This window comes from Amphiura filiformis, chromosome 11 (assembly GCF_039555335.1).
Source record: "Amphiura filiformis chromosome 11, Afil_fr2py, whole genome shotgun sequence".
Classification (NCBI taxonomy): domain Eukaryota; kingdom Metazoa; phylum Echinodermata; class Ophiuroidea; order Amphilepidida; family Amphiuridae; genus Amphiura; species Amphiura filiformis.
Window position 1 is genome coordinate 26,948,669 of NC_092638.1, and position 27,963 is coordinate 26,976,631.

The following is a 27,963-nucleotide window of genomic DNA, read 5'->3' on the forward strand; positions in this document are numbered from 1 at the left end:
AGCTAGTCAAACCAAGCCGTTTTGACTAACCTAAAGCTATTCAAGCCAGCTAGACTAACCTAGTCCGGCTAAACCCTAAAGCTAGTCGGCTTGCCTTACAGCTAGAAAGCAGTTGCCTGACTAGTTTATGTTTTCAGTTGAAATACACCTGACTGGAGTTTTTGTTTACGTAATTATTACAACCTTTGGCTTCATAATCGAATGCCTGCCTTATACTGTTATGTGTTTTAGTTTACATAATAACTACTGATTGATTTATTTAGTCGTGTCTTTTCCCTTCTCTCTGGGCCTTCCCTGATCTTATTTTTGTCTTGCTTTCCTCTCTCTCACTTTCCGTCTCCTATCTCTCTATTGCAACCTCTTAGTTCTGGAACGTTGATTAAACTTAAGAGGACTGCAACTAATGCAGAACAGGCCAATGAGAAGAAGGCGATGCTGAAATTCCCGGACAAGTCATATATATAGCCTGCAACAAAGCAAAAACTCGCGTTTAGAACGTTTAAATAAAGTCAGAATTATAATAGGTTAAATACCACTAATTAGCCTATGTATTACACGGGTTTCAATGGGAAAATGGCTAATTTCGGGTGGAATGTTCTCATATTCAGAACTCTCACAGTTAAATGCCACTAATATCAGGTGAAACTATATGATTTAGATGCCTAATGATCAAAATTCAACATAGGTGACCTGAGACTTTTCTTGTTTTAACTCACTGAACCGTAAACACCTTAAAATGACAGCGCGCCCTCGAAGCTGAAAGTTATGGTAGGGCGAATATTTACTAAAACCGAAGCCGTGCGTATGAATTTTGGTACTATTACAACAAAAATGTCATATAATGAGAGAAAATGTACCATTTTGAAGCATCAAACCCTAAAAAGTATTTTTTTGGCTATATAACTTGATCAATTTCAGCGATTTTAATGCAGTCTTTTCAGATGCCATGAAAACAAATAGTTACTCGTCGTATTTCAATGTATCGCCCAGGCCTATTAGTGGTATTTAACCAATAGCAAAATCAGCTAAGAACAATACAAAAGTATGTATGAAAACGTGGGGAAGCGCGCACCTGTCATGGGACCTCCCGCAAATATTCCAAGTCCTTGAAGCACGTGTTGTAATCCAAGGGCGCCACTGTAGAATTCTGGATGGTTTGATGTCAAATCTTTAGTGATCAAAATACAAGCTGCTGGAGGCGTTCCAATAAATATGCCAGCCAGAAACGACAAAAACATCATCATCCAATAGTCTTGTGTAATCGGATAACATGCAAGTACCAAACCACTTCCAATAGAGAGTAAAACGTATTGAAGATACGGAGATGGCCATTGTTGCATAAGAAATAAGGATGATATGCTTCTGCCAGTCAAAGTCCCAATACCTCCAATTGCAGAGAATAAAGATGCGTTGCGTGGTGAAAATCCAATGGAAATAGCGTATGATATAAGAAACAATGTCCAACCAGTATAAGTAAGTCCCCAAAGACAGAATGACAAGAAGTAAACAATTATGATTGGTTCATGCGTTAATGATGCAAAACCTGTGAGATGTGAAAGACCTTTAAGTAAATTTTGCAACTGGGTGCATTTTGCTAATTTGTCATGTGTCTGTTCGGTTTTTGTTTCAGCTTTGGATTGTCTAAAAAGCATTCCGCCGATAGATACATTTAAACAGGACACACCCATCAACATGGATGTCATTCTCCAACCGTATATATCAATTAGTCGTTCCACAATGGGTGGGAATAAAGTCATCCCAACAGCAGATCCTATGTATACCCAAGAAATAGCGGTATCATGTCTCCCATCAGATAATTGGTCACGAATCATACTCGGAATGGAAATTAATGGTAATCCTAGTCCAATACCTAACACAAAAGCAATAAAAAACCAGCAAATGGATAAATAATCGTCATAGGATGTGTCACAAATTTATTTCAAATCAGCGAAATAATTACATGTTTGATGTGGTAGTCTTGTATGAAATATTTAATTGTTCCATCCATTAATGTGCGACCAATATCTCCAATAAAAGTCCCCTTTGCCCTATTACCTGTTTGTTCAAATCCGTTTCTTAAGACCCCAATGATAGATATTATCTGGTAGGTTTACATCCAACGCATAGCCTAATGCTTAACCCTAGAACTATTGAGGCATATTTTGTAATACGGACTACGAAGGAGGGAGGGGGGTTGCAATCCCCCTAATTTTCAATTATATACCAAAATAAGTACAAAAAATCCCCACATAATGTCGCTATGACGTCACAATTTGATGGCGCCCATGCAAATTTAGGAAATTCTGGCTATGTACAAAAGTATAGGCGAAATTGATATTCGGCTAAAAATGAACAGCGAAATGAAAATTGGCACCCATAGTGGGTAGGAGAACATGAAAACTAATATGAGATACTGTATTAAGATCACATATTAAGTATCATGTGAGAGTATACTCTTGTACTCCAGAAGACAGGATCACATATTAAAGTGTGCGACACTATGGAATATAAAAAGCAGGATATGGGTATGTTAAAAATTGAAATGAGGTATGGGGCTGGCTGGGGGTGGCTACGGGGCGTTATCTCAAGGACAATATTGTTCAAGGTTGCGCCGCAGGCTTACAAAGAGACAATATTGTTCAAGGTTGCGCCGCAGGCTTACAAAGAAACAATAGCAATCAAGCTTAAACTTTAAATTAGCACCCGATAGAGGGCAGGGCCTGAAGAATGAGGGAAATTATGGGGTAAATATTTAACGGAATAAACTGCATAATCATATTATTTAGATTTATTCCGTTAAAAATCTTATTTTAACTTATCAAATTACTAGTTTTTATATTCTATGGTGTCAAATATTTAATATGTGATCCTGTCTTCTGGAGTACAAGAGTATACTCTCACATGATACTTAATATGTGATCCTAATACAGTATCTCATATTAGTTTTCATGTTCTCCTACCCACTATGGGTGAAATTGGGGCCTCACCAACACCACCCCCCACCTCTATCGTCATTTTGATTGCAGATCCTAAAATGAGCGCAAAGGATGGATCTACGACTATCTGAGGTTGTTGCGATTTTTTTATGACTCGACTGATAAAAAAGTCTTAAGGGGTGCTACACCCCCCCCCCTCCCTTCGTAGTTTTAGGGTTTAACTATTTTCGTTGTATATTTAAAAAAAATATACAGGTTAATGAAATGCGGTAATTGTTCACCTGATATCAACAACCCAAAGGACAAGAAACCCCAGGAATCTGCAAATCCGACCAACACAAATCCTAAGCTTGCTATCGCACCACTAGACACAGTCACAGCATGTGGGCTAAAACTGTCTGAAATCAAAACCCATACTGGTGCTGAAATAAAAAAAATAAAAAATTCTCGTTTCGGAATATGCAACTTTGTAAATGAATGATGCTGTACTCCAGTATTACGGAATCACAGCACCACGTGCCTAGTATCATATTATACATTTATTAGACCGGCTTCAGATTGAGGTGCCACCTGGAAATTAGGACATTACTGACACAATGTTTTCTCGAGTCCTTATCATGTGTATGAACAGAAAAGTTCAGGTAAACGCTCATATAGGGTGCTCAAATTGTGTTAAAAACCATTCTAATGTATTCAGAAGGATTCAGAAAATGTATAGTTTGACCTATCTAGGACGTACTGTTCTTGAGTTATCGCCGAAAAGGTCAAAGGTCACGTTTTTGGATCTATGGGGGTCAAAAACATCAAAGTGCTCCGATTTTGCCAAAAGAGGTGTCAAATTCTTCGTTTTGATAAAACAATTCAAATAAGGATAGGATATTGCACCATCTAGGATGTTTCGTTACCTAGATAACACAGCAAAATATGTCAAGTACCAATGAGGCCTGTATAGCTAAGAATTTTGTGCAGTCATCAAAAGTTTCAAAAGTCGTAACCATAGGTAGACTTACGCAAACATCCAAATATATCAAAATATTTATTAAGTTTACTATACTACAATTTCAATTAAATGAACACAGCTTTCACAGCTTTCACAGCTGTACACGATCCAACCACGATCGTATATCGCGTATTTCAAACTACAACGTGAACGCAGGACATTAGGATACAATAATTAAAATATTAACCAATCACTAGTGCGTTGGCATGGTTGGATTGACTTCCACGTTACGCACATCGCGTAGTATACGCGACAAATCGTCACGCTATGTCAGGCTGTGTTCATTTAGTTGAAATTTATAGTATAAATTAGTTCAGATAATTGGGTAGAAAGTTAAATTATTTTTACTTCAAAATTGTCTGGATGTTTTAGAAGGATGAGGATGACACTCTTAACATGACAGATGAATAAAATATGTTCTCTGGCAAGCCGTAAATACACCCAGCTGGAGGAGAATCTGGAATGTTTGCCTTAAAAGGTTGATCTTAACTCTGGTGGAATTATGGAAACTTCCGACAGTTTGGGAGGATTTTTTTTCCATAACTAAGCATTTTTGCACCCACAGATGGTTTCATCAAGTCTTTGCCAAGTATGTTACTTTTTAGATTTATTTACCAACTTCATTTCACCCGACTGACAAAAGGGTGTGGGTGTGTGGGGGTGGGGGTGTGTGGGGTGCGCCCAAACTCGCTCCCGGGACAGTTGTGTGTTTTTAATTACACAACCTGAGACTGTACCCTCTGCATCCCCTGTGGCAGAAAAGCTATTGAAAACACATGATGTTTGTGAATGTCCCCGTTTGCCACACAGCCCAAGAAGGGGATGTGGGCAGTGGCGTGCGCAAAGGGGGGGGGGGCAGGGGGCCATGGCCCCCACTCTTGTTGGTTATTCGGGGGATTTGGCGAAAAAACGTTAAAAACGTCCAAATTTGCTCCTAATCAGACTCCATTCGGGGGAACTGAACAACCTAGCCCCACCACTTTCAATGTGCTGCGCACGCCACTAAGTGTGGGGTGGGTGTTAGGGGTGGGGTGTGTAGGAGTGAGTGTGTGGGGGTCCCCGCGGACATTTGCGCGCGCCACTGATATTCTGATACTGATATTCTGGGCCAAGACGATACCTCTGAGAGTCACAAAGATTACCGCACTTAAGGCCCTGTATCCATAGGGCCCTGTATCCATAGGCTGTTCCCTTGTGGCGTGTGCCCTTGTTCCGTGTTCACTTGTTCCCATGTGACCTGCCACACAGACAACGAACCTTTTTTTGCTTAGTGGCCGCTAAGGAAAACAAAGTTTCGTTGTCTGTGTGGCAGGTCACATGGGAACAAGTGAACACGGAACAAGGGCACTCGCCACAAGGGAACAGCCTATGGATACGGGGCCTAAGATGTTCCCTTGTGGCGTGTGCCCTTGTTCCGTGTTCCCTTATTCCCTTGTGATGCGCCACACAGACAATGAACCTTTGTTTTGCTTAGTGGTCGTATCCATAGGTTGTACCCACTGCACATGTGTCCTTGTGTAAGGCACATGTTCCGTGTGACCTGCAGCACAGAGAATGAACATGTTCATTCTTTTGCCGACGCCACAAGAGAACACACGTATTTTGGTGCTGATAGCTATGACTGAATCTGATTTGATTGAGGAGGTGAGGGGATATTCGCTGCTGTGGGACCCCAAAAATAAAGATTACCATGAGATGAGCACCAGCGAGCAAAATAAATGCCATGGCGGCATCCTGCTCATCATCAGTACTTGGGTTCATCATTTAACTTTGAATAAAAAAGGTTGCACTTACACATTTTCGTTTTTTGCTTTACTTAGCATTCTCATCAGCACTTCTTTTCTAATATAATATTAATAGGTATGCAGAATTAATCCCTATCTTTTGTTTCCGTTTCTTCCACCATACCAAATACAATGAAAATATTTTTTGTGTGTGTTATATCTCCCATGAGGGGTGGAGGATGACTAAAATGCACACGCCACAGTGAACATGCAATTGAATGGATACAGGGCGGTACAAGGCCAGGTCACAAGGCCACAACGCCACAAGGGCACACGCCACAAGGGAACAGCGACCTATTTACGTATGTATTTGGTTTGGGTGTGACTTCAAAACGAAATGCAGACTGAGTAATCTCACAAGCACAAAACAATTATATACCTAGCAGTGTTCTGACACCTAATCCGATTCCGCAGGCTGTACCAACATCATACTCCGACAGGTTTAGTTCCCTTGCGAAGAACGGAACAAAGACACCTAATGCCTTGTGAGTCCCAAGCTGGTACATGTAGAAAACAAATCCCCCTAATAGCACCTTCCATTCCATTTCACTCTAGACGTTGTGTTCGCAATTTAGTTGAAACCAATTAATGTATCCGTTGAATGATTATGCTGCGAAAATAAAATCTCAACATGTATGTAAACAGAATTTCAGTACAAAATAGATGGACAATTACTATTATAATACCTGGACTGGCGACACAACTCGTCTATGCCTAGAAAATATTGAAATGAACGGCATTATAGTCAAGTCAAATTATAAAATTACCCATCACTTATTGCAACAAAATCCATTTCACATGCATCTATCTCCCATAAGCTCTAGGAAAGTACAAGTAGCGGAATAGTGCCTAAAACAGTCAAATGGCAAGAAGAATACCGTGCAATTTTTGGGATTAAGGTCCCTTTTTTGTTTTTGAGTACAGAACACTCCAAAGATGAACAAAATACTACTCTGCTCATATCTTTATAGTTAGGGCCCTTTATTTTAAAATGGCGCCCATAAACGTAAACATATGAAGAGATTGGTTCCAAACGGCATTAAGTCCAAAGGCTGCTTTGTGGAATTAGAGCAGTAGAATAGGTATAACAAGTTTTTGGTTATCTTTAAAAAAAATGCAAATCTCTTTAACCTCACACGTGCGAAGAAAAAAACAATAAATATAAAAAGAAATGTTTTGTTTTGTTCCAAAAGGCATTAAGTCTAATGGCAGCCATTTTAAAACCTGACATTGGAGAATTTCGGGGGTCTTTTCTTGCTGAAGTCATTAATGTAGGCTTTGTGGGGAAGCCGATGTGGAGGCATCCTGAAGATATGCCCAGCCCATTTCAAACGTCTCCGGCAGATAACATCATTGATGGAGCTAGTGATGTTGAGACTCTGTCTGATGGATTTGTTGCGGATTTTGTCAAGTAGTGAAACTTCAAGCATTGCCCTGAGGCATCGCATTTCAAAAACATCCAGTCTGTGTCGATCGGATTCACGCAACGCCCAGGATTCTGACCCATAGGTGGCAATAGGGAGGATGAGCGACTGGTAGATCCTTACTTTCAGCGATCTGGTGATGTCATGGTTAGACCAGATGGTACTTTTCAATCTACCAAATGCCCAGGCTGCCAACTTTGTGCGGCGTTTAATATCCTCTTCTACTGAGGGCACACTACTACCCAGAAAGACAAAGTTATTTACTTTGTCAATGGGCATTTAGTTCAGCATGATATCTCTTGGATCGTCAGACATGATCTTGCATTTTGATGGGTTAATTTTCATTCCCCAGCTGCTGCATGCTTTTTCCAATTGGTGTCATCTGCATATCGGATGTTGTTAATGCACATGTCACCCATCTGCACACCTAAGCCTAGATTTTGGATGTCCTTCACGACAAACTCCAGATATAGATTGAAGAGGCATGTTGAGAGAAGACATCCCTGTCTAACACCAACCTTAAGTACAATACTGGTATTTCAACTACATGTAGACTGTCTCAAGAAGTTGGTACAACATTAAGTCACTTGGTTTAAATAAACAGAAACCAACTCGTCGAGGAAAGAAGAAGATACTTTTAAACAACTTTCTAATTATGAGCTGTGTGGATCCATCTGCATCACCTGCAATGATGTCTCATTCCAATGAGCAAACTGTTCAGCAAAAACAACGTGAGCACTCATCAGGTAAACATAGCAACATGAAGTTAGGTCTATGGAATGCCCAGTCTGTCGGCAATAAAGGGGACACAGTAACTGATATAATCTTGAATGGGGACTTGGACTTCTTCTTTCTCACAGAAACCTGGCTCCGTTCTGATGATCGTGTCATCACTGGGCAAATGTGTCCTCCCGGTTACTCATTTTTGGGTGTACCCCGTAACTCTGTCCATCGCGGTGGAGGAACTGCCTGTGTTTTCAAGAGCCAACTGAGTCTCGAACTCTGCGAGGAGAAACTACCTAAAAGTGACACTTTTGAACATTCATTATTCTATATGGAGAACCAGAACCTTTACTTTGTTGTTGTGTATAGATCATCATCTTTAAAGCAAATGCCTCAATATTTTCATGATTTTGAGATATTTCTCAATGCAGTTGACCTCCTTCCTGGACGATCAGTGGTATTGGGTGACTTCAATATCCATATGGACATGCCCAATGAAAGCGACACCAAATCTATGCTTGCTATCCTTGAGTCTCTTAGTTTCGATCAACTTGTTGATGAGCCCACTCATGTTAAGGGACACACTTTGGATTTGGTTATGGTTAAAGAGAATGATCATGTTGTCAAGCCATATGACATCCACCCTGTTCATGTTTCTGATCATTTTTCTCATACTTTGTGACATTGATTTTAAGAAGCAGTCAATTGTCAGAGCCACCAATGTGTACAAAGCGCGTAATTTCCGCAATATTGACCCTGTTGCTTTTGAGGAAGACCTTGTGTTCAAGCTCAATACCACTGATGATTCCATGGATGGGTCACATGTAAACCTTGTCGAGTTCTATAACAAAACCTGTAGCCAAGTACTCATATGCACCTGGCAAAGAAAAAACATGTACCGTTCGCATCAAACCTGAATGGTTTAATCAAACTGTTCAGGATGCGCGACGCTTAAGTAGGCAGAGTGAACGGCGTTGGCGTAAAACAAGGACTGAAGTGGACCGTCAAGCCTATATTGATTCCCAGAGGGAAGCTGCTGCAACCATTGGGAAAGAGAAAGCATCTTTTTATAATGAAAGGCTACTCAATTGTAACACTAAGGACATTGTATAAGACTATAAATGCTCTTTTGAATAAGACCTCACGTGACCTTCCAGATAGTATATAGCTCTCCAGCTACATTAGCTAATAATTTCTGTAAATATTTCATTGGTAAAGTAGAAACAATTCGTGCTGATGTTGATGCTGTCCATGCTACCTCTTCAAACGCCGCTTCTCAATGTTCTCGACAAATTTGAAGCTGTGTCTGAAGAAGAGTTATCAAAAATAATAACGCAATGGACCTCCAAGTCCATATCCATATCGTTCTCCCTATTCTTACCAAGATCGTCAATAACTCCCTCCGTTCTGGCTGATTTCCTGCTGAGCTACGTACGGCTACCATCACGCCTGTGCTAAAAAAGGTGTCCCTTGACAAACAGCAGCTCTCGAACTACCGGCCTCTCTCCAATCTAGCCTTTGTTGGTAAACTGATTGAGAAGGTTGTCTCTGCTCAGGTCACTAAGTATGTCGAGTGCAATAAACTGGCTAAACCTTTGCAGTCAGCGTATCGGGCTGCTCACAGCACCGAGGCAGCACTCCTGACTGTTCATAATACCATTCTCAGAGCTATTGATGACAACAGGGCTGTGTTTGTGGTGTTACTTGACTTGACTGCCGCATTTGATACGGTGGATCACCGTATTCTGTTGCAGCGGTTGAGCCAAGAATTTGGCATCATTGGTGATGCCCATAGAGTGTTCCAGTCCTACCTTGATAATCGCCGTAGTCAGGTCTTTGTGAAGGGATGCTATTCTGATAAGGTTCATCTGCCTTATGGTGTCCCCCAGGGATCGGTCATTGGCCCGATATTGTTCATCTATTACACTCATGCCATCGGGAACACTATTCGTAATCACGGCCTCCAATATCACCTCTATGCTGATGATGTCCAGCTGATTATCATCTTTAATCCTGCCATTCCGGGGGATGCAGCTTGTGCCTTGTTCAAACTTTCCAACTGCATCCATGAGCTACAAGCTTGGCTCACCAGTAACAAGCTCAAGCTCAATATGGCAAAGACTGAGTTTTTTGCTGCTTCTTCTGATTATCACTACATTAATCTCAAACATCTCACCCTTTATTTGGATGGGTTGGAGATCTCTGTATCTTCATCCATAAAGAATCTAGGGGTCATTTTTGACCATGACATGAAGATGTCCAGTTATGTTACACATTTGTCCAAAACTTTGAACTGGCAGATTGGCAATATTTGGAGGATTAGGCGGTTCCTCAGTTTTGATGCGTGTACCAATGCGGTTAGGACTCTTGTCCTGTCCAAAATTAACTACTGCTCCTCCTTGCTTAATGGCATCTCCCAGAAAAACCTCACCCGCCTGCAGCTTCTTCAGAACAAGTGCGCCAGACTCATTTTCAGAGAACCAAAATATACTCCTTCTCCTTTGCTTCATAGTCTGCACTGGCTTCCAGTTGCTAAACGTGTCCAGTTCCGCACTCTCGCCCATGTTTATAAGGTTCTTGCTTCATCTACACCTGAATACCTGTCCTTCATCCTTCACACCCGTCATTCTGGGTACTCATTGCGCTCTACTGCTGCCACTTGCCTTTCCATTCCAAGATCCCACAAGTTGGCTGCTGACAGAGCATTTTCTATCATTGCCCCTGTTCTATGGAATGGCTTGCCTTCCCACACTCGTGACTCTCACAATGTCCAAACATTCAAAAAGATTCTGAAAACACACCTATTCACCTAATGTTTCCTCCCTCTTGCATTTTTCCTTTCCATAGCGCTTTGTTTTTTCATTTAAAGAGCGCTCTCTAAATCTGTGTATTATTATTATATTATTATTATAACTAGGACCAATCGGTGATCTTTCCATTTACCACGACTGAGCATTTGGTTTGCTCATACATTTTTGCAAAGAGGCTCACCAGTTTGGCGTCTACTCCTACTGATCGCAGACATTTCCAAAGGGCCTCCCTCCATATGGTGTCAAATGCTGCTTTGAAGTCTGCAAAGTTCCAGTGTATTGGAATGCGTCTTTCTTTAGCCTTTTCAAAGATTTGGCGTATTGTAAATACCGCATCTGAGGTGCCTCTGGAACTCCTGAACCCACACTGTTCCTCTCTCAGATGATTATCTACAGTCTGTTGAATTCGGTTAAGAACCTACAGAATACTTTTCCCGGGATTGACTGGAGGGTAATAGCTCTGTAGTTAGCTGGGTCCAGTTTGTCGCCCTTTTTGTACACCGGGGTTATTAGACCTTTACTCCAGTCTTCAGGGATTTTTCCTTCAGCCCAGGCAGTGTTGATGATCTTCAACAACATTTGTTGCAACATGGGTCCTCCTGCTTTCAACACTTCTGCTGAGATCTTATCCCAACCACACGCTTTGTTGTTTTTAAGCTTCTTGATGGCCTCTTCAACTTCATCTATTGAAAAGGGCAAACTTGCTGTAGCGGGGTTGACAGGCTCCGGGATGGAGTTAAGTATATTACAGTCTCTGGGGAATTCTGTATTCAGATGTTTACTGAAGTATTCCTCTCAGCACTTCATTACTTCCTCTGGGGCTCTTTTCAGTGAACCATGTTTGTCTTTGGCTGCAGTTTGAACTTTGGTTTTATCACCTGCTAGTTTTGTGACTTTCTTGAAGAGATCATGGCTTATGTTCTTTGCATGGGCTTTTTCCATTTCTTGAACGTCTTTTTCAAGAAGTTCTCTTTTCCACTGCTTCACTTGATATTTGACCACTTTGTTCAGCTTCCGATAGCAGTTCTTGTTTGGAGCTGAGGGGTTGTTTAACATCAAGACTCTGGCTTTTCTTCTCAAGTGGCACATTTTCCTGACTTCTTCAGGCAATCCCTTCACTTGGCGAGCCCTCCTAATACCAACTGATTCTTTAGTAATTCTGTTTGTGGTGTCTCTGAACTTAGCCTACAGGTCTTCTACATCAGTATCCTCCAGTTGAAGCAGGGGTTCAAAAGTACCACCAATCTTGGCTCTGAACTCTTCTGCAATCTGGGGGTTGGTAAGTCTACTGACGTCATAGCTTTTAGGAGTTGTTTTCAGGCGTTTGGTTCTGACTGGTGCTGACACCACTTTAGCGATCACTAGATTGTGATCTGAGCCCACATCGGCTGAGCAGTATGATCGGCAATTCTGGATGGTACTTAGGTTCTCCTGTTGAGTTATGACAAAGTCAATCATATTTCTGTATTTCCCACAAGGTGAAGTCCATGTTACCTTTCTACAGGCTTTATGCTGGAAGTGGGTGTTACAAACTGTCAACTTGTGGAGTATGCAGAATTCCAACAGTTTCTACCCTCTGTTGTTGATCTTACCAATACCATACTTGCCCATTGCGGGGGTCCAAGCTTTACTGTCAGAGCCTATTTTGGCGTTGAAATCCCCCATTCTTATTGACTTTCTGAAGGTGATGTTGTAGCCCATCATAAAATTCATCACTCTCTTCATCACTGTGCGTAGTGGTGGGGGCGTAAACATTAATGATGTTGAGTATTCCATCCTTCATTTTGAACTTTGCTGTTAGGATTCTAGAAGAGACAGATTCATAGCTGACAAGGCATTCAAGAAGTGGCTGTGATATTAGAAGCCCAACACCTTCTCTTCCAATGCCATCTTTCCTACTTGCTAGAAGGATGGTGTATTTATCTTTGTTGATGAGTGTCTCGGATTCTGTCAGGTACTAGGTGTGTTTCGCAGAGTCCACGGATGTCAAGACCAAATCTTCTAACCTCATCAAGGAGGATTTCCCAATGACCGTCTGTCCTACGCGTCCTGACATTCCAGGTTCCTATATTAATACCAGTGGACCGCCTTTTCTTTGTAGGTTCCTCTACAGCAGTCTTTGTTATTGGCTGTTTTGTCTCTATTAGCTTATTTGTCACAGTGCGGCTTCTTGTATTTGAGGCCTGCTCAGCTGTGGCTTTTGTCACATTTTGGCATTTTGTCGACTTCCGGCTACTTACGCTGATCCTTGTTGTCTTCCTTGTTTTTTCCTCTGGCTGTACCTGTGGAGATGGCAACCAATCATCCGGCGGATTCTTAGCACCCAAATGAGCCAAATGAGGACAATTATTATTACCATTGTGGCCTAAAACCAGGCCAAAGGAAGATTTTGTCATGTTGGTATCTCCTCTCAGCAATATGACGCCCAGCTATATCTGCTCCTATGAACATGATGAATTGTGCTGAACAGATTGCGCGAGTAGCGCGAGAAACTGCCGACATTATGGCAATAATGAAGGTAAATTTCGCGCATTAAAATAAAAACACTCTTTCGCTTTTTCAATAATATTCTTATAAATAATAACAGATTCTTCTACATTTCAATCATTTGAGTTTCCTCAGGCCTATACATGCCAGGCTGTGTCCTTGCCCTTTGACTCTCGTCTAGGGTACCAACGAGCACAATTTCCAAATCAAGCCGCTGACCTGCTATTTGTACTAAAATTATTTTACTGGGACATTTGTGCGCGAAGCACGTAAAAATTTCAATTTTAACGTTAAAATGGTTAAAAATTAGAACAATTGTGGCCTCAAACCAGAACATAGGATGAGATGCACATCAATGGCGGCTGAAACATTAACATTTAGGGGGAGGAGCATACTTTGTAACAGTTTTAAAGGGACATTTTCGCGCGAATCGAAGCGCCGAAAATGAAGGTTAAATTTGGAATTTGATGGAGCTTTGCCTGCAAACTTTTGCAATTTTACTTCATTTTGGCCCCGGGGGTCACTCACATTGTGGTCTGTACACCATCCGCGATAATCAACTTTTGAAAAGCATCCTAAACAAGGATTTAACCCTTGGCTGAAACGATACCCTACGATACGCCTGTTTTCATACCCTAAACAGTGAATTCATTCCTTGCATCAAATTTCATACCCTAAATAAGGATTGCTGTGCTATTGTTTTGGCGACTGGTGACTCGTCACTATGGTTATTTTGCTCCGGGATTTTCGGGAAAATTTCAAATTTCCACCACAAATTTCTTTTTACATGCTTTTTGAAGATCATTTCCCCTTTCATATTTATCTTTCGATCTATCCAATTTACATGTACCCTTTCCGCGTATAAGCACATTGCCATTTTGCTACCCTTTTTTCCAATTTGTAATGTTTTTGACACCCTAAACACGATACGCGATTATTATCGCGGATGGTGTACAGGCCACAAATTGTTTGTTTGTTTGTTTGTTTGTTTGTTTGTTTGTTTGTTTTTTGTTTGTTTAACCGGTCGGTCCAAGCGGACACACACTTGGGTCTTGATGGGACCAGGCTCAAGCAAAATGCTTAAGCGAAGTTTTAAATGCTTATATAAGCATGCTGGCCTATATGAAGAGAATAGAAAGGAACAGGATTGAGGAAAAAAAAGCAAAGAAAAGAAAGGCCACTCCCAACAAATCAATTGTACAATTTTGCTCTTAGCCCTTGGGTCGAGAAATAAGAAATTGGGAATACAAAGGCTTAAATTTGCTTCTATTGGGATTTTTAGGGGCACGCACCCGCCGCATTATGATTCAGTGATTCAGATTACTATTTGTGGTTAATTTTGTCCTGGTATTTTGGGCCAGGGAATAACTTTCACCCTCTGGCCCCGGTCGGTACGCCTCTGTACTCGTCCCGATGCATTCCTTACGAAAAATGCAAGGAGATGTGGAGCAAATGTCGGCGTCGCCGGAAAATTTTACCTATAGGCCTTCTGGATGCGTTGTAAGGAAATTTTTGGTTGAATAAAAAGTATTGTTTACTGAAAGGAAAACTAAACTAAATATCATTCTTACTTAATATTATTTGCGATTCAATCCTATCTCGCGGAAGAACAGCATTTCTTGGTTATTTGACTGGGTTGAAACTTGAATGGCAGAAATATTTTAAGCACGGTTTTCTAATTCTCACTGCACGGATTTTTAATCTCACTGCACAAACGTGCCAGGAGGTACGTTAAAATAGCCCCTGCACAATAGCCTACATGCACAAATTAGGCTTACCGGTCGTGGTGGTAGTTGTCGCCGATAAATCACCGTAAGTCTTGATTGCAGTCTCGGCCTCGCACACACTTAAGTGTTATACCCGATAATATGATATACTTCATCATATATTTTCCTACCTTCAAACGTCTCCAATAGATCTTGAAGACCCCAATCCACAAGCTTTGCAGCATTTTTAATAAAGAATAATCAAATTAAAATTTGACCAAAATCGAATATTAAGGGATCGGTCGTTATTTACGACATGGGAAGATTGGAGGATTTCCATATTTTTCTCGACATTTTTTTCGTTCCCCTTATGGCTTCGGAGAAAATTACAGGTTCCCCCACCAATCAGGTAAAAAAATTAATGTTCCTCTCCCCTACTAAAAACAAGTCCTTGGCCTTTTTTGTTTCTGATGTTTTTACCGAATGCTTGACACTTGTACTGGTTCTCACATTAATCAAATTAAAATTTGACCAAAATCGAATATTAAGGGATCGGTCGTTATTTACGACATGGGAAGATTGGAGGATTTCCATATTTTTTCTCGACATTTTTTTTCGTTCCCCCTTATGGCTTCGGAGAAAATTACAGGTTCCCCCACCAATCAGGTAAAAAAATTAATGTTCCTCTCCCCTATTAAAAACAAGTCCTTGGCCTTTTTTGTTTCTGATGTTTTTACCGAATGCTTGACACTTGTACTGGTTCTCACATTATACAGACAGCATTTTACAGCACTGAGGCTATATTAAAAAATCTTTTGTCTCAAAGCTCCCGCGTGCGTTATTTTTTTAGTAAAATCGTGCGAATTGGGTTATTTTAAAGTAACTTTTAACATTGAATTCTTTCATTTCGGATGTAATTTTATCCAGTTTTTTTTTAAACTTCCAAAGAAATTCACTTTGTTTGGCAATTATGATTTTGAATTTCCAAATCATACACATACGCACAAACATCTCCAGTACATTTTATTAGTAATGTTTAAACGCCCAAAACGCATTGCGCATTATACGCATACTATTCAAAATGCGATACGTGTGCGAACACAGTACGCGTATATGACAAACAAGTGTGCTTACGCACAAACATGCGTAGTACATAATTAGCCTCTCGTTATAAAAGGTCGGCAGACCTTGCTCGTCCTTCAACATGTTTGAGGGGAGTATGCCGATTTAATTTGGTTACGTAAGGTATCTTTTCAAAGCAAACACTATGGACCACAAGAGCCTCGTCCAATGGCACAGTCCAATAACCTCAATTACATAATCATAGTGCAAAATTTGACCTCAAGTGGCAGAGTATGAGTTTTTGTACCCAAATCTTCAAAGGTCATTCAATGAATGTACACATGTATTGGGGTATAAGAACTTCCCCTGATAGATGAGAATGTTGTGGATATTAATGAAATGAACTGGGAATTGTTTCATTGTAAAAGTTCTAATGTTGTCCTCGAGAGAGACAGTTATATATGCTTCGCTATGCATCTGTGTGTTAAAACAGGCTACCATTGCAAAATATTATGAAGCGAGAAAAATGTGCGTCTGGTTGTACATAACACGCGGGCAAGACAGGCAAAACAATAATGTAACATTAATGTTTCACATTCCTCACCCCTCCATATCAATGTTTAAGCAAACACTTGACTAAACGTCATTTAATTTGAAGGTTACTACTTGTTTATAAAGAATGCAAATGAAGTGCTCAAACCTAAACATTTTCCTAACACCCCATCCCTCCCCCTTCCCCTCCGAACACGGAGGCTATTCATAAGACCCAAGTCAACATTGTTACGGTGGAGGAGGGGGTCGAATATGGTGCGTGGTCCTCAAGTGTCCCAAGACTAGTTTCCGTACTTTGCGTTTTTTTTACAATTTCCTTTCCGATGGTAATGACATTTTAAAAAAAAATAAAAAAAATTGACAGTGATTCGTCGTCATCATTAACATTATCACCATCATCATCATCATTATCATCACCATCATCACCATAATCATCATCATCACTACCATTGTCAAAGGAATACATTTCTTAAATCACGTTTTAAACTTCGAGCCTAGTTTGCCACCAAAAATATCAACTACCAGATAAGGCTCAAATAAAAATAAAGTGAACTATTTACAGTCCATTTAAAACAAATTTGTTTTAGATAATGATTTGGAAATTCAAAATCATATTTCCAACACAAAGTGAATTTCTTTGAAGTTTAAAAAAAAAGTGGATTTAATTACATCCGAAATGAAAGAATTCGGTGTTTTTTTCTCCTTTTTTTCAACAAAAAGTCGAAAAATTCAAGATATGGGCTGTATTTGTGATTTATTTCTTTAAACAGTAGTACAACAAATTGTATATATGGATATCACAGTATCAAAATGCATAACAGTCACCTTGACAAGCATTTCAAAATTTTGTATTCTAGGTTAAAAGAATAAAAAGGGGTCATCTGATATGGATGGGGGTTGCCCAAAGGGCGGGGGCTGCCCATCCCCCCATGGGTACGGGCCTGGACACATGGATATCCTTGAACATAGCTCATTCACAATGTTTAGGCAAGGAAAAAGAATAATGTGTTTTCCGGGTGAGAAAAAATGGAACAAAGTTGGAAGTTGAAAAAGCTGAGGAAGGGGCACTAAAATATGACAATTGTGTCTTCTGAAGTATAGATAAGGGGTCGTTCGTGGTGGTTCCATGAAAAGCATATACTTCTCCGTAGTCCACTTGCCCATTGTGCATATGACACTCTGGCTATTACATTTAAGCATAGAACTCTGATTTGTATCAATTTGTGTTCATTTATAGATTTCATATCTGATCTGTTTGTTAGCTTCCCAAAATGAACTTACTTTGGATTGCGGTTAACTTGCTTAACACGGTTTTCTATGGATGAGATTGTCTGATTTCTGGCCTACTAAATTTGGCCATGATGTAATTCATCTTTAAATAAACCTGGCTTGTGATTGGTCGCCCAGATCTCGTTATGGTTTAAATCTTCCGGGCACACCATAGGCGTAGATCTGGGGGGATTTATCCCCCAATATTTTGCCAGGGGATGCTCCATACAATCATCCCCCCAATGTTGACGCATGAATATAGGTTTCTGACCAAATTTATCTCACATTTGCCCATTTTAGCCCCAAAAGTGCAAATTTTCGCGCGCTTCGCGCGCATTTATTCAAATTTTGCACCATATTTCATCAGTTTAGCTTCAAAATAGCACAATTTTTCAAAAGGTGCTGGATTCACTATTCTTCAAGAATTTTTTCAACACCATCCCCCCAATGTCAAAAAAAAATCTACGCCACTGGGGCACACGCCATTACCATTAACTATACATCGTACACAACTATCTGTGGAATTTGCGGCGCTTTGTGTTGTTTTTACTCAGGCTTTCGCGAAACTGGTAGATTCTCAGTAAAATCAGAATAATTGTTCAGTATTGAAGTGAGCCATTATAATAATGCCACTAAGATATGTTGCATTCAATAATATAAGCCTACGTATACTTCAACTTTTACTGTCACTAATTAAATAAACTTTTTTTATAACCATTTTGATGTAATAAACTTCAGTACAATTTTGGGTTCCACTGAATGCGTTCATCATGATTAATAACATTTTTTTATTTATCAAAAATCGCCTATGGCATAGTCTATAAAAAAAGCAGGACTTTTTTGGAATGTGCAACCAAAAATAGGCCGCATTCACTGAAAATTTCGTCAAGTTTTGGCCAAAGTTTGCATATTTCAGCTAGCTCAACGATATATTTTAAGAAATGCGCGCGAAGCGCGAGGAAATTTTGAAACTTTATATTAAAAATCATGAAAAAGGGGTCTTTCGTGAAAAAGAACATTTGTGTTCCCCCTTCGGTTAATAATAAAAATTCATGTTCCTCCCTGTCTTTACAGATTTTTTTCGTGTTCCCCCCTCAGCCCCTCCATTCCCCCTTGGCGTATATAATGACCCATCCCTAACACTACTGTTATTAAAACACAAACGTCCCTGGTAAATGGAGCCCTTATTTCAATGTCAAATATTTTCTATAGAATATGTAATAACTGGGATTTATGAATACATTATTTTTTCAAAGGTTTCCATGACTACCGGTACTTGATTCATGAGAAGACACATGAATAATTGTCATAATGATCAAATGACCCGTGAAGAATAAAGTTCATTACACATATTACAGGTAGACTTAGGACTATTAAATTTAGTTACGATGATATAAATATGGAATGACTTCCTCTTCCCATTTTTTGCAGTCATTAAAGTTTCAAAATTCATAACTATACATTTTGGCCAAGGATTATAGACTTTAGTAAACATGGAAACATATGAATTAATTTACATAGTTACACAATTAATAAAGACAAAATAGGAGCAAATTAAATGATTGTAAATGATTTTAATAGTGCACCTCGTAGAGTGTTGCTAATCTTCGAGTATCGAGTTTCGAGTTCGAGTATCGAGTTTCGAGTTGCAATTTTCGAGTATCGAGTTGAAATTTTCGACTATCGAGTTGAAATTTTCGAGTATCGAGTTGAAATTTTCGAGTATCGAGTTGAAATTTTCGAGTATCGAGTTGAAATTTTCGAGTATCGAGTTGAAATTTTCGAGTATCGAGTTGAAATTTTCGAGTATCGAGTTGAAATTTTCGAGTATCGAGTTGAAATTTTCGAGTTTCGAGTTGAAATTTTCGAGTATCGAGTTGAAATTTTCGAGTATCGAGTTGAAATTTTCGAGTATCGAGTTGAAATTTTCGAGTATCGAGTTGAAATTTTCGAGTTTCGAGTTGCAATTTTCGAGTATCGAGTTGTTTGTTTATTTATTTATTTGTTTGTTTATTTATTTGTTTATTTATCTATTTGTTTATTTATCTATTTGTTTATTTATCTATGTGTTTATTTATTTGTTTATTTATTTGTTTGTTTATTTATTTGTTTGTTTATTTATTTGTTTATTTATTTATGTATCTATTTATTTGTTTATTTATTTATTTGTTTATTTATATGTTTAATTATTTATTTGTTTATTTATCTATTTGTTTATTTGTAACTAACAATAATAATTTTAATGCGTTCTGCGCACTTTCTTTGTAAGGGGGGTCATAAAAAATTTCGACCCAAGACAGGGGGGGTCGTAAAATTTTTTGCCCACGATAGGGGGGGCATAAAAAATTGACTCCGGTCACCGACATATTTGGGACCCCCCCTTCCGAAGAAAATGCCAGCCCCCTTACTAAGTCGGGGTCCCAAGTTACTAAGTCGGGGGATAAGTTACTATCTTGGGCCTATAGCAGTATAGTTACTAAGTAGGGCAGGGCCCGACTTGGTAATACAGGGTCCAAGATAGTAACTCGGGGCCCTGATACAGTAACTTAACTAGGGCTTGGAGCCAGAGATATCTGGGCCCAAGATACTAACTCAGGGCTCAAGATAGTAGTCCAGGGCCGCACTTACATGTAGTAACTTGGGGTCCAGAGACTAATAACTCTGGTGGGCCCGAGTTACTATATCACTGGCCCAAGGTTCTTTCTGGGCGCCAAGTTACCAAGTCGTGGCCCAAGTTACTAAGTCGGGGCCCAAGTTACTATCTTGGGACCCTTAAGCTACTATTTTGGGCCCCAAGCTGTGGCCCAAGTTAATATCTTGGTGTCCCAAGGTACTAAGTTTGGGCCCCTAGTTACTATTATCTTGGGGCCTATAGGGCAGGGCCCCGACCCCGGGGCCCCGACTTGGTAGCACGGGGTCCAAGATAGTAACTTGGGGCCCCTGATATAGTAACTTAGTAGTTAATAATTATTGATATGTACGGGTATTAGCACTAAATGCGTGGCAGTAGAGTATGACTGTATAACCTGCATACAGCACAAATCACTATTGGTTTTTTTTAAAACCCAATTGATATTGGGCTATTCCAGAAAATAGATGCACACCCCCTATAGAGGAGTTCGGATATCCAGACTTTTTGTCCACTCGTGACTGTTGGAAATCCAGACTTTTAAAGTGCCCATAGGCAAAAAAAATCCGGCAGAAAAATAGTTTAAAATCAGAAATCCTCAATTTGAGAGTTCATTTTCAACATTTCCGTGATTTTCCCTTCATTTGATTGGATTTCCACGCTATTTCCAGTAACATTGGCAACTGGAATTTTTCAGAAAGCAGACTTGGAAATCCGGACATTTCTTTGATTGAAAATTTACTCCTCTATAGGGGGTGTGCACCTATTTTCTGGAATAGCCCATTGAAGTCAATTCCGGCATGCTGTGTCCACTTTGCTGTGTCTTTAGGTGAATAATATATGCGCCGTCCACAAAATTTGACCAAAATACCAAAATATACACAAGTCATTTACTTACGCCATTTCAGACGCCAGCATGCTGGAAGTTAAAATGACATTACTACAATTGGGTATCTCTGATTAAAAAGTACCGGTGTCAGAACATAAATAGTCCTTGGTAGAAATTGGCCTACTAACAAAGGGGATCTATTCATATTCACAACGACCATTGATTGCAATGTATTCCGTGCTTAGATCTAAATCTTTCAGGGCGGACATTTCATGGGTAGGACATTCAGTCTCATTACACCAGTAAAACGTGTAGTCAAAGGTATAGAGAAAGTGATTGGCTTGAAACATCGACCATAATGTGGAATAAAGTGAAATTTTTACCTTTCAGGTAGTGATTCCACAATGGTGTTGTGTGATGTGCAGTAGTTCAGATACAGAAGGGTTACGTCTGATCTTACGATTGATTGCAATGGCAGAATCCCATAGGAATCAATTGTAAGATCGATCGCAACCCTTTTGAGAATCAGCCCCTGTTACATTTTTTCCTTGCATAGCTTTGCATGTTGTAGCCTAACACAATACGTGATATGTGGAGCTTTAGATGTGTAATGTTTTACTGAACTTAACTTTTATAAAATATGTAAAGTGGAATGTTGCATCTAATCATGGTCTATTAGTACCACTGATCATGCTCCTGAGTTGGAGTAGAAAAAAGTCGGGCAACTGACCCGCGGTTGGGTGAATCACATCTTGCACATGATATAAATTCTAATGTAAGCCCTGGAGGTAACCTTATTTACTGGATGATTTATATTTTAAGTTGATGTTGTTTACGAAAATGTGTTTTTAGTGAATGACTTTAATAAAAGATAATTATTAACTCTAATCTGCTGTGTTTAAGTTATTTCTATTTTTCAATTGTGCCGAAGTTAAACACGTAAAAATGAGCGCAGAGGATGTCCCCAACAGCTAAATGAAAGCAAAGAGTGCTAAAGAAAGGCGTTTTGGGGTCACGAAAATATCCGTTTATAGAGGTAGATAACATTTAACATTTTGCAGATTTTCAAATTTTTAAAACTCGAAGTAGGCTCATTTTAAAGGTTTTCGAGTTTGAAACTCGAAGTATGCCAAAATGACCGATTTTCGAGTTTGAGTTTTCTGATGCAGATTTTCCTTTTCTCTTATCCACGTGCCCTTAATATATATAATGGTGAATGTACATTTAAGTTAACCGTAGTCTAATTCGGCCATTTCTTGTAACCTCTCACGAAGAGGGGATGTTTGCCAACCACCCTCAGATTTTCAAAGTCTGTGGAAATCGTCGTGAGTGGCCTCCACTCCCTTTACCATGTTTACCAAGGGGAAGATTCTTTATAGGCCGTCCCCGTTTTGCATCAACATGAGCGCAAAGGATGTCCCCAGAACCCACAGCTATATAAAAAAGAAAGTATAGGGTGATAAAGCTTAATAAAAGGGTTTTGGGGTTACGGTAAAATCATCCGTTAGGGGGGTCGGATACCATGATACCTCCCATTCGTTTGCCAAGGGTTAATGTAAAACTGATCTGAAGTAGTTTGCCTTGCATTATGATAGGCATGAATGAAACTCGAAAATTGTACATTTGCAGATGTTCGAGTTTAAAACTCGAAGTAATCTCATTTTAAAGGTTTTCGAGTTTGAAACTCGAGTATGCCAAAATGAACGATTTTCGAGTTGGAGTTTTCTGATGCAGATTTGCTTCTTTTCTCGTTATCGACGTGCCCTTAATATAATGGTAACATAAGTTAGCCCTAGTATAATTTATCCATTAGTTGTAACTCTCACGAACATAACTAAGGGGATGGGTGTTTGCCACCCGCCCTCAGAATGTCTATTGAAATCGTCGTGAGTGGCATCCACCCCATTTACCCGAGGGGAGATTAGGCCTACCCGTTTTTGCAACAAAATGAGCGCAAAGGATGTCCCAGGCAAAAGGTAATGGGTGCTAAAGCTAAATAAAAGCGTTTTGGGTTACGGTAAAATCATCCGTTAGGGGGTTGGATACCACGATACCACCCCTGCGTTATAGTGTTAATGTAAAATGATGTGAAGTATAGTAGGTATAAATGAAACTCGAAAATTGAAAATTCTGCAGGTTTTCGAGTTTAAAACTCGAAGTAGGCTCATTTTGCATGTTTTCGAGTTTGAAACTCGAAGTATGCTAAAATGAACGATTTTCGAGTTTGAGTTTTCTGATGTAGATTTTCCGCTTTTCTCGTTATCGACGTGCCCTTTTTTAATGGTAACATATATAATATAAGTTAACCCTAGTCTAATTTAGCCATTATTTGTAACACTCACGATGGAGGGGGGGGCATCCACCCTCAAATTTGAAATGTCTATGGAGGTCGTCGTGAGTGGCATCCATCCCTTTACCCGAGTGGAAGGTTTTGTATAGGCCAACACGTTTGGCATCAAAATGAGCGCAAAGGATGTCCCCAAACCCCACAGCTATATAAAAAGTAAAGGGTGCTAAAGCTTACTAAAAGCGTTTTTGGGTTACGGTAAAATCATCCGTCATGGGGTTGGATATACGATACCACCCCCTGCTTTGGACTAGGGTTAATCTAAAATGATCTGAAGTAGTTTGCCTTACATTATGATGGGTATAATGATACTCGAACATTGAACATTTTGCAGGTTTTCGAGTTTGAAACTCAAAATGCGCTCAAATGAACGAAGTTCGAGTTTAACTTTCCTTTTGCAAATGATACATTTTTCGCACATGCCGTCCTTAATCAAAGTGGTAAACACATATTATTAGGCCAAAGGTTAATCTAGATTGATCTGAAGTATTTTGCCTTTCATATACTGTATACAGTAAATATGGATTTCACTCGAATATTGATCATTTTGCAGGTTTTCGAGTTTTTAACTCGATGTACGCTCATTTTGCAGGTTTTCGAGTTTGTTACTCGAAATGCGTTCAAATGAACGAAGTTCGAGTTTAACTTTCCTGTTGCAAATGATACATTTTTTCGCACACGCGGCCCTTAATCAAAGTGGTAAACACATATTATTAGGCCAAAGGTTAATCTAGATTGATCTGAAGTATTTTGCCTTTCATATATAGTAAATATGGATTTCACTCGAATATTGATCATTTTGTAGGTTTTCGAGTTTCTTACTCGAACTACGCTCTTTTTGCAGGTTTTCGAGTTTGTTACTCGAAATGCGCTCAAATGAACGAAGTTCGAGTTAAACTTTTCTGTTGCAAATGATGCATTTGTCGCACATGCGGCCCTTAATCAAAGTGGTAAACACATATTATTAGGCCAAAGGTTAATCTAGATTGATCTGAAGTATTTTGCCTTTCATATACTGTATACAGTAAATATGGATTTCACTCGAATATTGATCATTTTGCAGGTTTTCGAGTTTGTTACTCGAAGTACGCTCATTTTGCAAGTTTTCGAGTTTGTTACTCGAAATGCGCTCAAATGAACGAAGTTCGAGTTAAACTTTTCTGTTGCAAATGATGCATTTGTCGCACATGCGGCCCTTAATCAAAGTGGTAAACACATATTATTAGGCCAAAGGTTAATCTAGATTGATCTGAAGTATTTTGCCTTTCATATATAGTAAATATGAATTTCACTCGAATATTGATCATTTTGTAGGTTTTCGAGTTTCTAACTCGAACTACGCTCTTTTTGCAGGTTTTCGAGTTTGTTACTCGAAATGCGCTCAAATGAACGAAGTTCGAGTTAAACTTTTCTGTTGCAAATGATGCATTTGTCGCACATGCGGCCCTTAATCAAAGTGGTAAACACATATTATTAGGCCAAAGGTTAATCTAGATTGATCTGAAGTATTTTGCCTTTCATATATAGTAAATATGGATTTCACTCGAATATTGATCATTTTGCAGGTTTTCGAGTTTGTTACTCGAAGTACGCTCATTTTGCAAGTTTTCGAGTTTGTTACTCGAAATGCGCTCAAATGAACGAAGTTCGAGTTAAACTTTTCTGTTGCAAATGATGCATTTGTCGCACATGCGGCCCTTAATCAAAGTGGTAAACACATATTATTAGGCCAAAGGTTAATCTAAATTGATCTGAAGTATTTTGCCTTTCATATATAGTAAATATACCCCCGAGGTTAATACCTATCCACTAGTAGGCCTACCCCTTTTTATGAACAACTAGTGTGCTTTTACCGGGGCTTTTACGAATTCCGTGGAGAACGTAATAACAAATTGGATAGAGAAGGGTTAACCATTTGTGCTTTCTCTTCATGTCGGAGAGGGGACATCCTATAGCCTACTTCAAAAGCAGATTGAAAATTAAAATTTCAACTCGATACTCGAAAATTTCAACTCGATACTCGAAAATTTCAACTCGATACTCGAAAATTTCAACTCGATACTCGAAAATTTCAACTCGATACTCGAAAATTTCAACTCGATACTCGAAAATTTCAACTCGATACTCGAAAATTGCAACTCGAAACTCGAAAATTTCAACTCGAACTCGAAAATTTCAACTCGATACTCGAAAATTGCAACTCGAAACTCGAAAATTTCAACTCGAACTCGAAAATTTCAACTCGATACTCGAAAATTGCAACTCGATACTCGAAAATTTCAACTCGATACTCGAAAATGTCAACTCGATACTCGAAAATTTCAACTCGATACTCGAAAATTTCAACTCGATACTCGAAAATTTCAACTCGAAACTCGAAAATTTCAACTCGATACTCGAAAATGTCAACTCGATACTCGAAAATTTCAACTCGATACTCGAAAATGTCAACTCGATACTCGAAAATTTCAACTCGATACTCGAAAATTTCAACTCGATACTCGAAAATTTCAACTCGAAACTCGAAAATTTCAACTCGATACTCGAAAATGTCAACTCGATACTCGAAAATTTCAACTCGATACTCGAAAATTTCAACTCGATACTCGAAAATTGCAACTCGAAACTCGATACTCGAACTCGAAACTCGATACTCGAAGATTAGCAACACTCCACCTGGTATACCCCTGCTTTAAATGGATGAGGATGACACTCTCATACGTTAACATCATTATCAATCATATAATAAACCAACAACAAAGATTCAAAATTTGTGCCTCTTGTTTCCTGTGTGTTAATAATTACTTCATGTATGAAAATGTTTATCTATATATTTAACAGGCGTCTTTAAATTCATAGTATATTACAGATTAAATATAGACAAGTGAGTCGCAAATGGCCATTTGCCAAATTATTTATGGCGAATTAAAGCATATAATTTTGCGGGCCACTTAGTTGTCTTATTTGCCTAGAAATACTGGAATTTTCGATATTTCACATTTACGTTAGAGGGAGATGAGGGGTTCAGCCTCCTATCAAAAGGACTTTCGTTTATAGGACTTCATCGAAATTTCGGGTTGTTCCCTTAGGGATAAGGCTAATAACGGAGATGTTAAAAGGGCCCCTACTGCTCCTTGCCCTTGGCTTTCGGCAATTTTCTTACTGGATTTTCTAACTTTTCAAAACAATTAGGGGGGCACGTGCCCCCGTGCTCCTATCACGCTACGCCACTATTGTATTTATTCAATTTTAAAAATGCACGTAGTCGCCAATTGACGACCCGCTCTGTGGAGTGCTGTAGCGTTGGTAAATGCCTCCTAACGAGTACCTACATATGGATACATACCATACAACCGAGGACACACCTCCTAACCGAGGATGTTCACGGTTTGATACTATGATCAGGACAACATAAATGATGCAAGAATGGATAGTAAGTTGTCTGATTTGTGTATGTGACGTCCACGGTGTGTCGATTAAAAACGGGTGTGTGAGTCCTCGGTTACATGCGCGTATTTTTTTTGGGGGGGCTTTGGGGCGCGAGCCCTGGGTAAAGCAGGAGGCCGCAAAAAAAAAGGGGCGGCGGAAGAAAAAGGTGGCGACAAAAAGAATTAGTAAAGAAAAAGGATACAAAATTGTGAAAAAGGTACTATACATCAAAATGTGTTGCTTTTAGGGCGCTAGCGCCTATAATCCTATAATCTTTTTTTTTTTTTTGCTCTTCACTTTTTCAAACCACCGAAAAAAAATTGGGTCAACCTTTTCGGGCTGTTGAGGAAGGGGCGGCAAAATATTGAATTTTCTTCAGCCCCCCGGGGTAGGAGCGGCTACGGTACGCCACTGGGTTAGATCTTCCGTTAGGGCATACTTTTCTTGTGAAATCTATAAATGTATAATTTCATATATATTTTAATAGTCATTAATAGGTTAGCATCTTTCATTTAAATCAGAACATGCCAACCTCACAAAGAACATGGTCCAGTAGCGTGGCCAGCAGGGGGCGGGTGTGTGTGTGTGTGTGTGTGGGGGGGGGGGGGTCAGAGTGCCACCTCTGACACAAAATGAAAGAAAAAAACATTCTGTTTTCTCCAAAGAGCATACCTGTGATCCTTTCAGTTTGTTCTACACCTGGATTCTATATTCCGCCCAGTTCTAACAATGTCAAACCCTGACTGTGAGTGTCCTCCAAATTAACAACTGACAGGTTTGTGCCTGTGGTATATTTCCTCGTAAAATTATGTCCTCCTGTATATACCGATTCCCTGTTACTATAGCCTAAACTGCATAGGCTACATTTGAAATCTCGGGTAGCCGGTAAACTAAACAATATGGTGTATCTCCTATTAACCTCTAAACACATCAAGTTATATGGGACCAGAATACAGGTCAAAAATCTAAATAACAA

The 27,963-nt window shown here is 39.5% G+C and overlaps 2 protein-coding genes across 2 annotated transcripts in view; both read right to left on the reverse strand.

Annotated features, from left to right (window-relative positions):
- Positions 1–27,963, reverse strand: part of LOC140163602 (methyltransferase-like protein 27) — a 47,210-nt gene that overhangs the window by 10,768 nt on the left and 8,479 nt on the right. The window lies entirely within an intron of this gene.
- LOC140164649 (monocarboxylate transporter 13-like) lies at positions 121–27,911 on the reverse strand. Its single transcript, XM_072187995.1, has 5 exons — positions 27,660–27,911; positions 6,100–6,330; positions 3,218–3,358; positions 1,073–1,870; positions 121–466 (listed from the first exon to the last, which is right to left on the reverse strand). The coding sequence occupies exons 2-5, from the start codon at positions 6,263–6,265 to the stop codon at positions 327–329; spliced, it is 1,245 nt and encodes a 414-aa protein (XP_072044096.1). The 5' UTR covers positions 6,266–6,330; positions 27,660–27,911; the 3' UTR covers positions 121–326.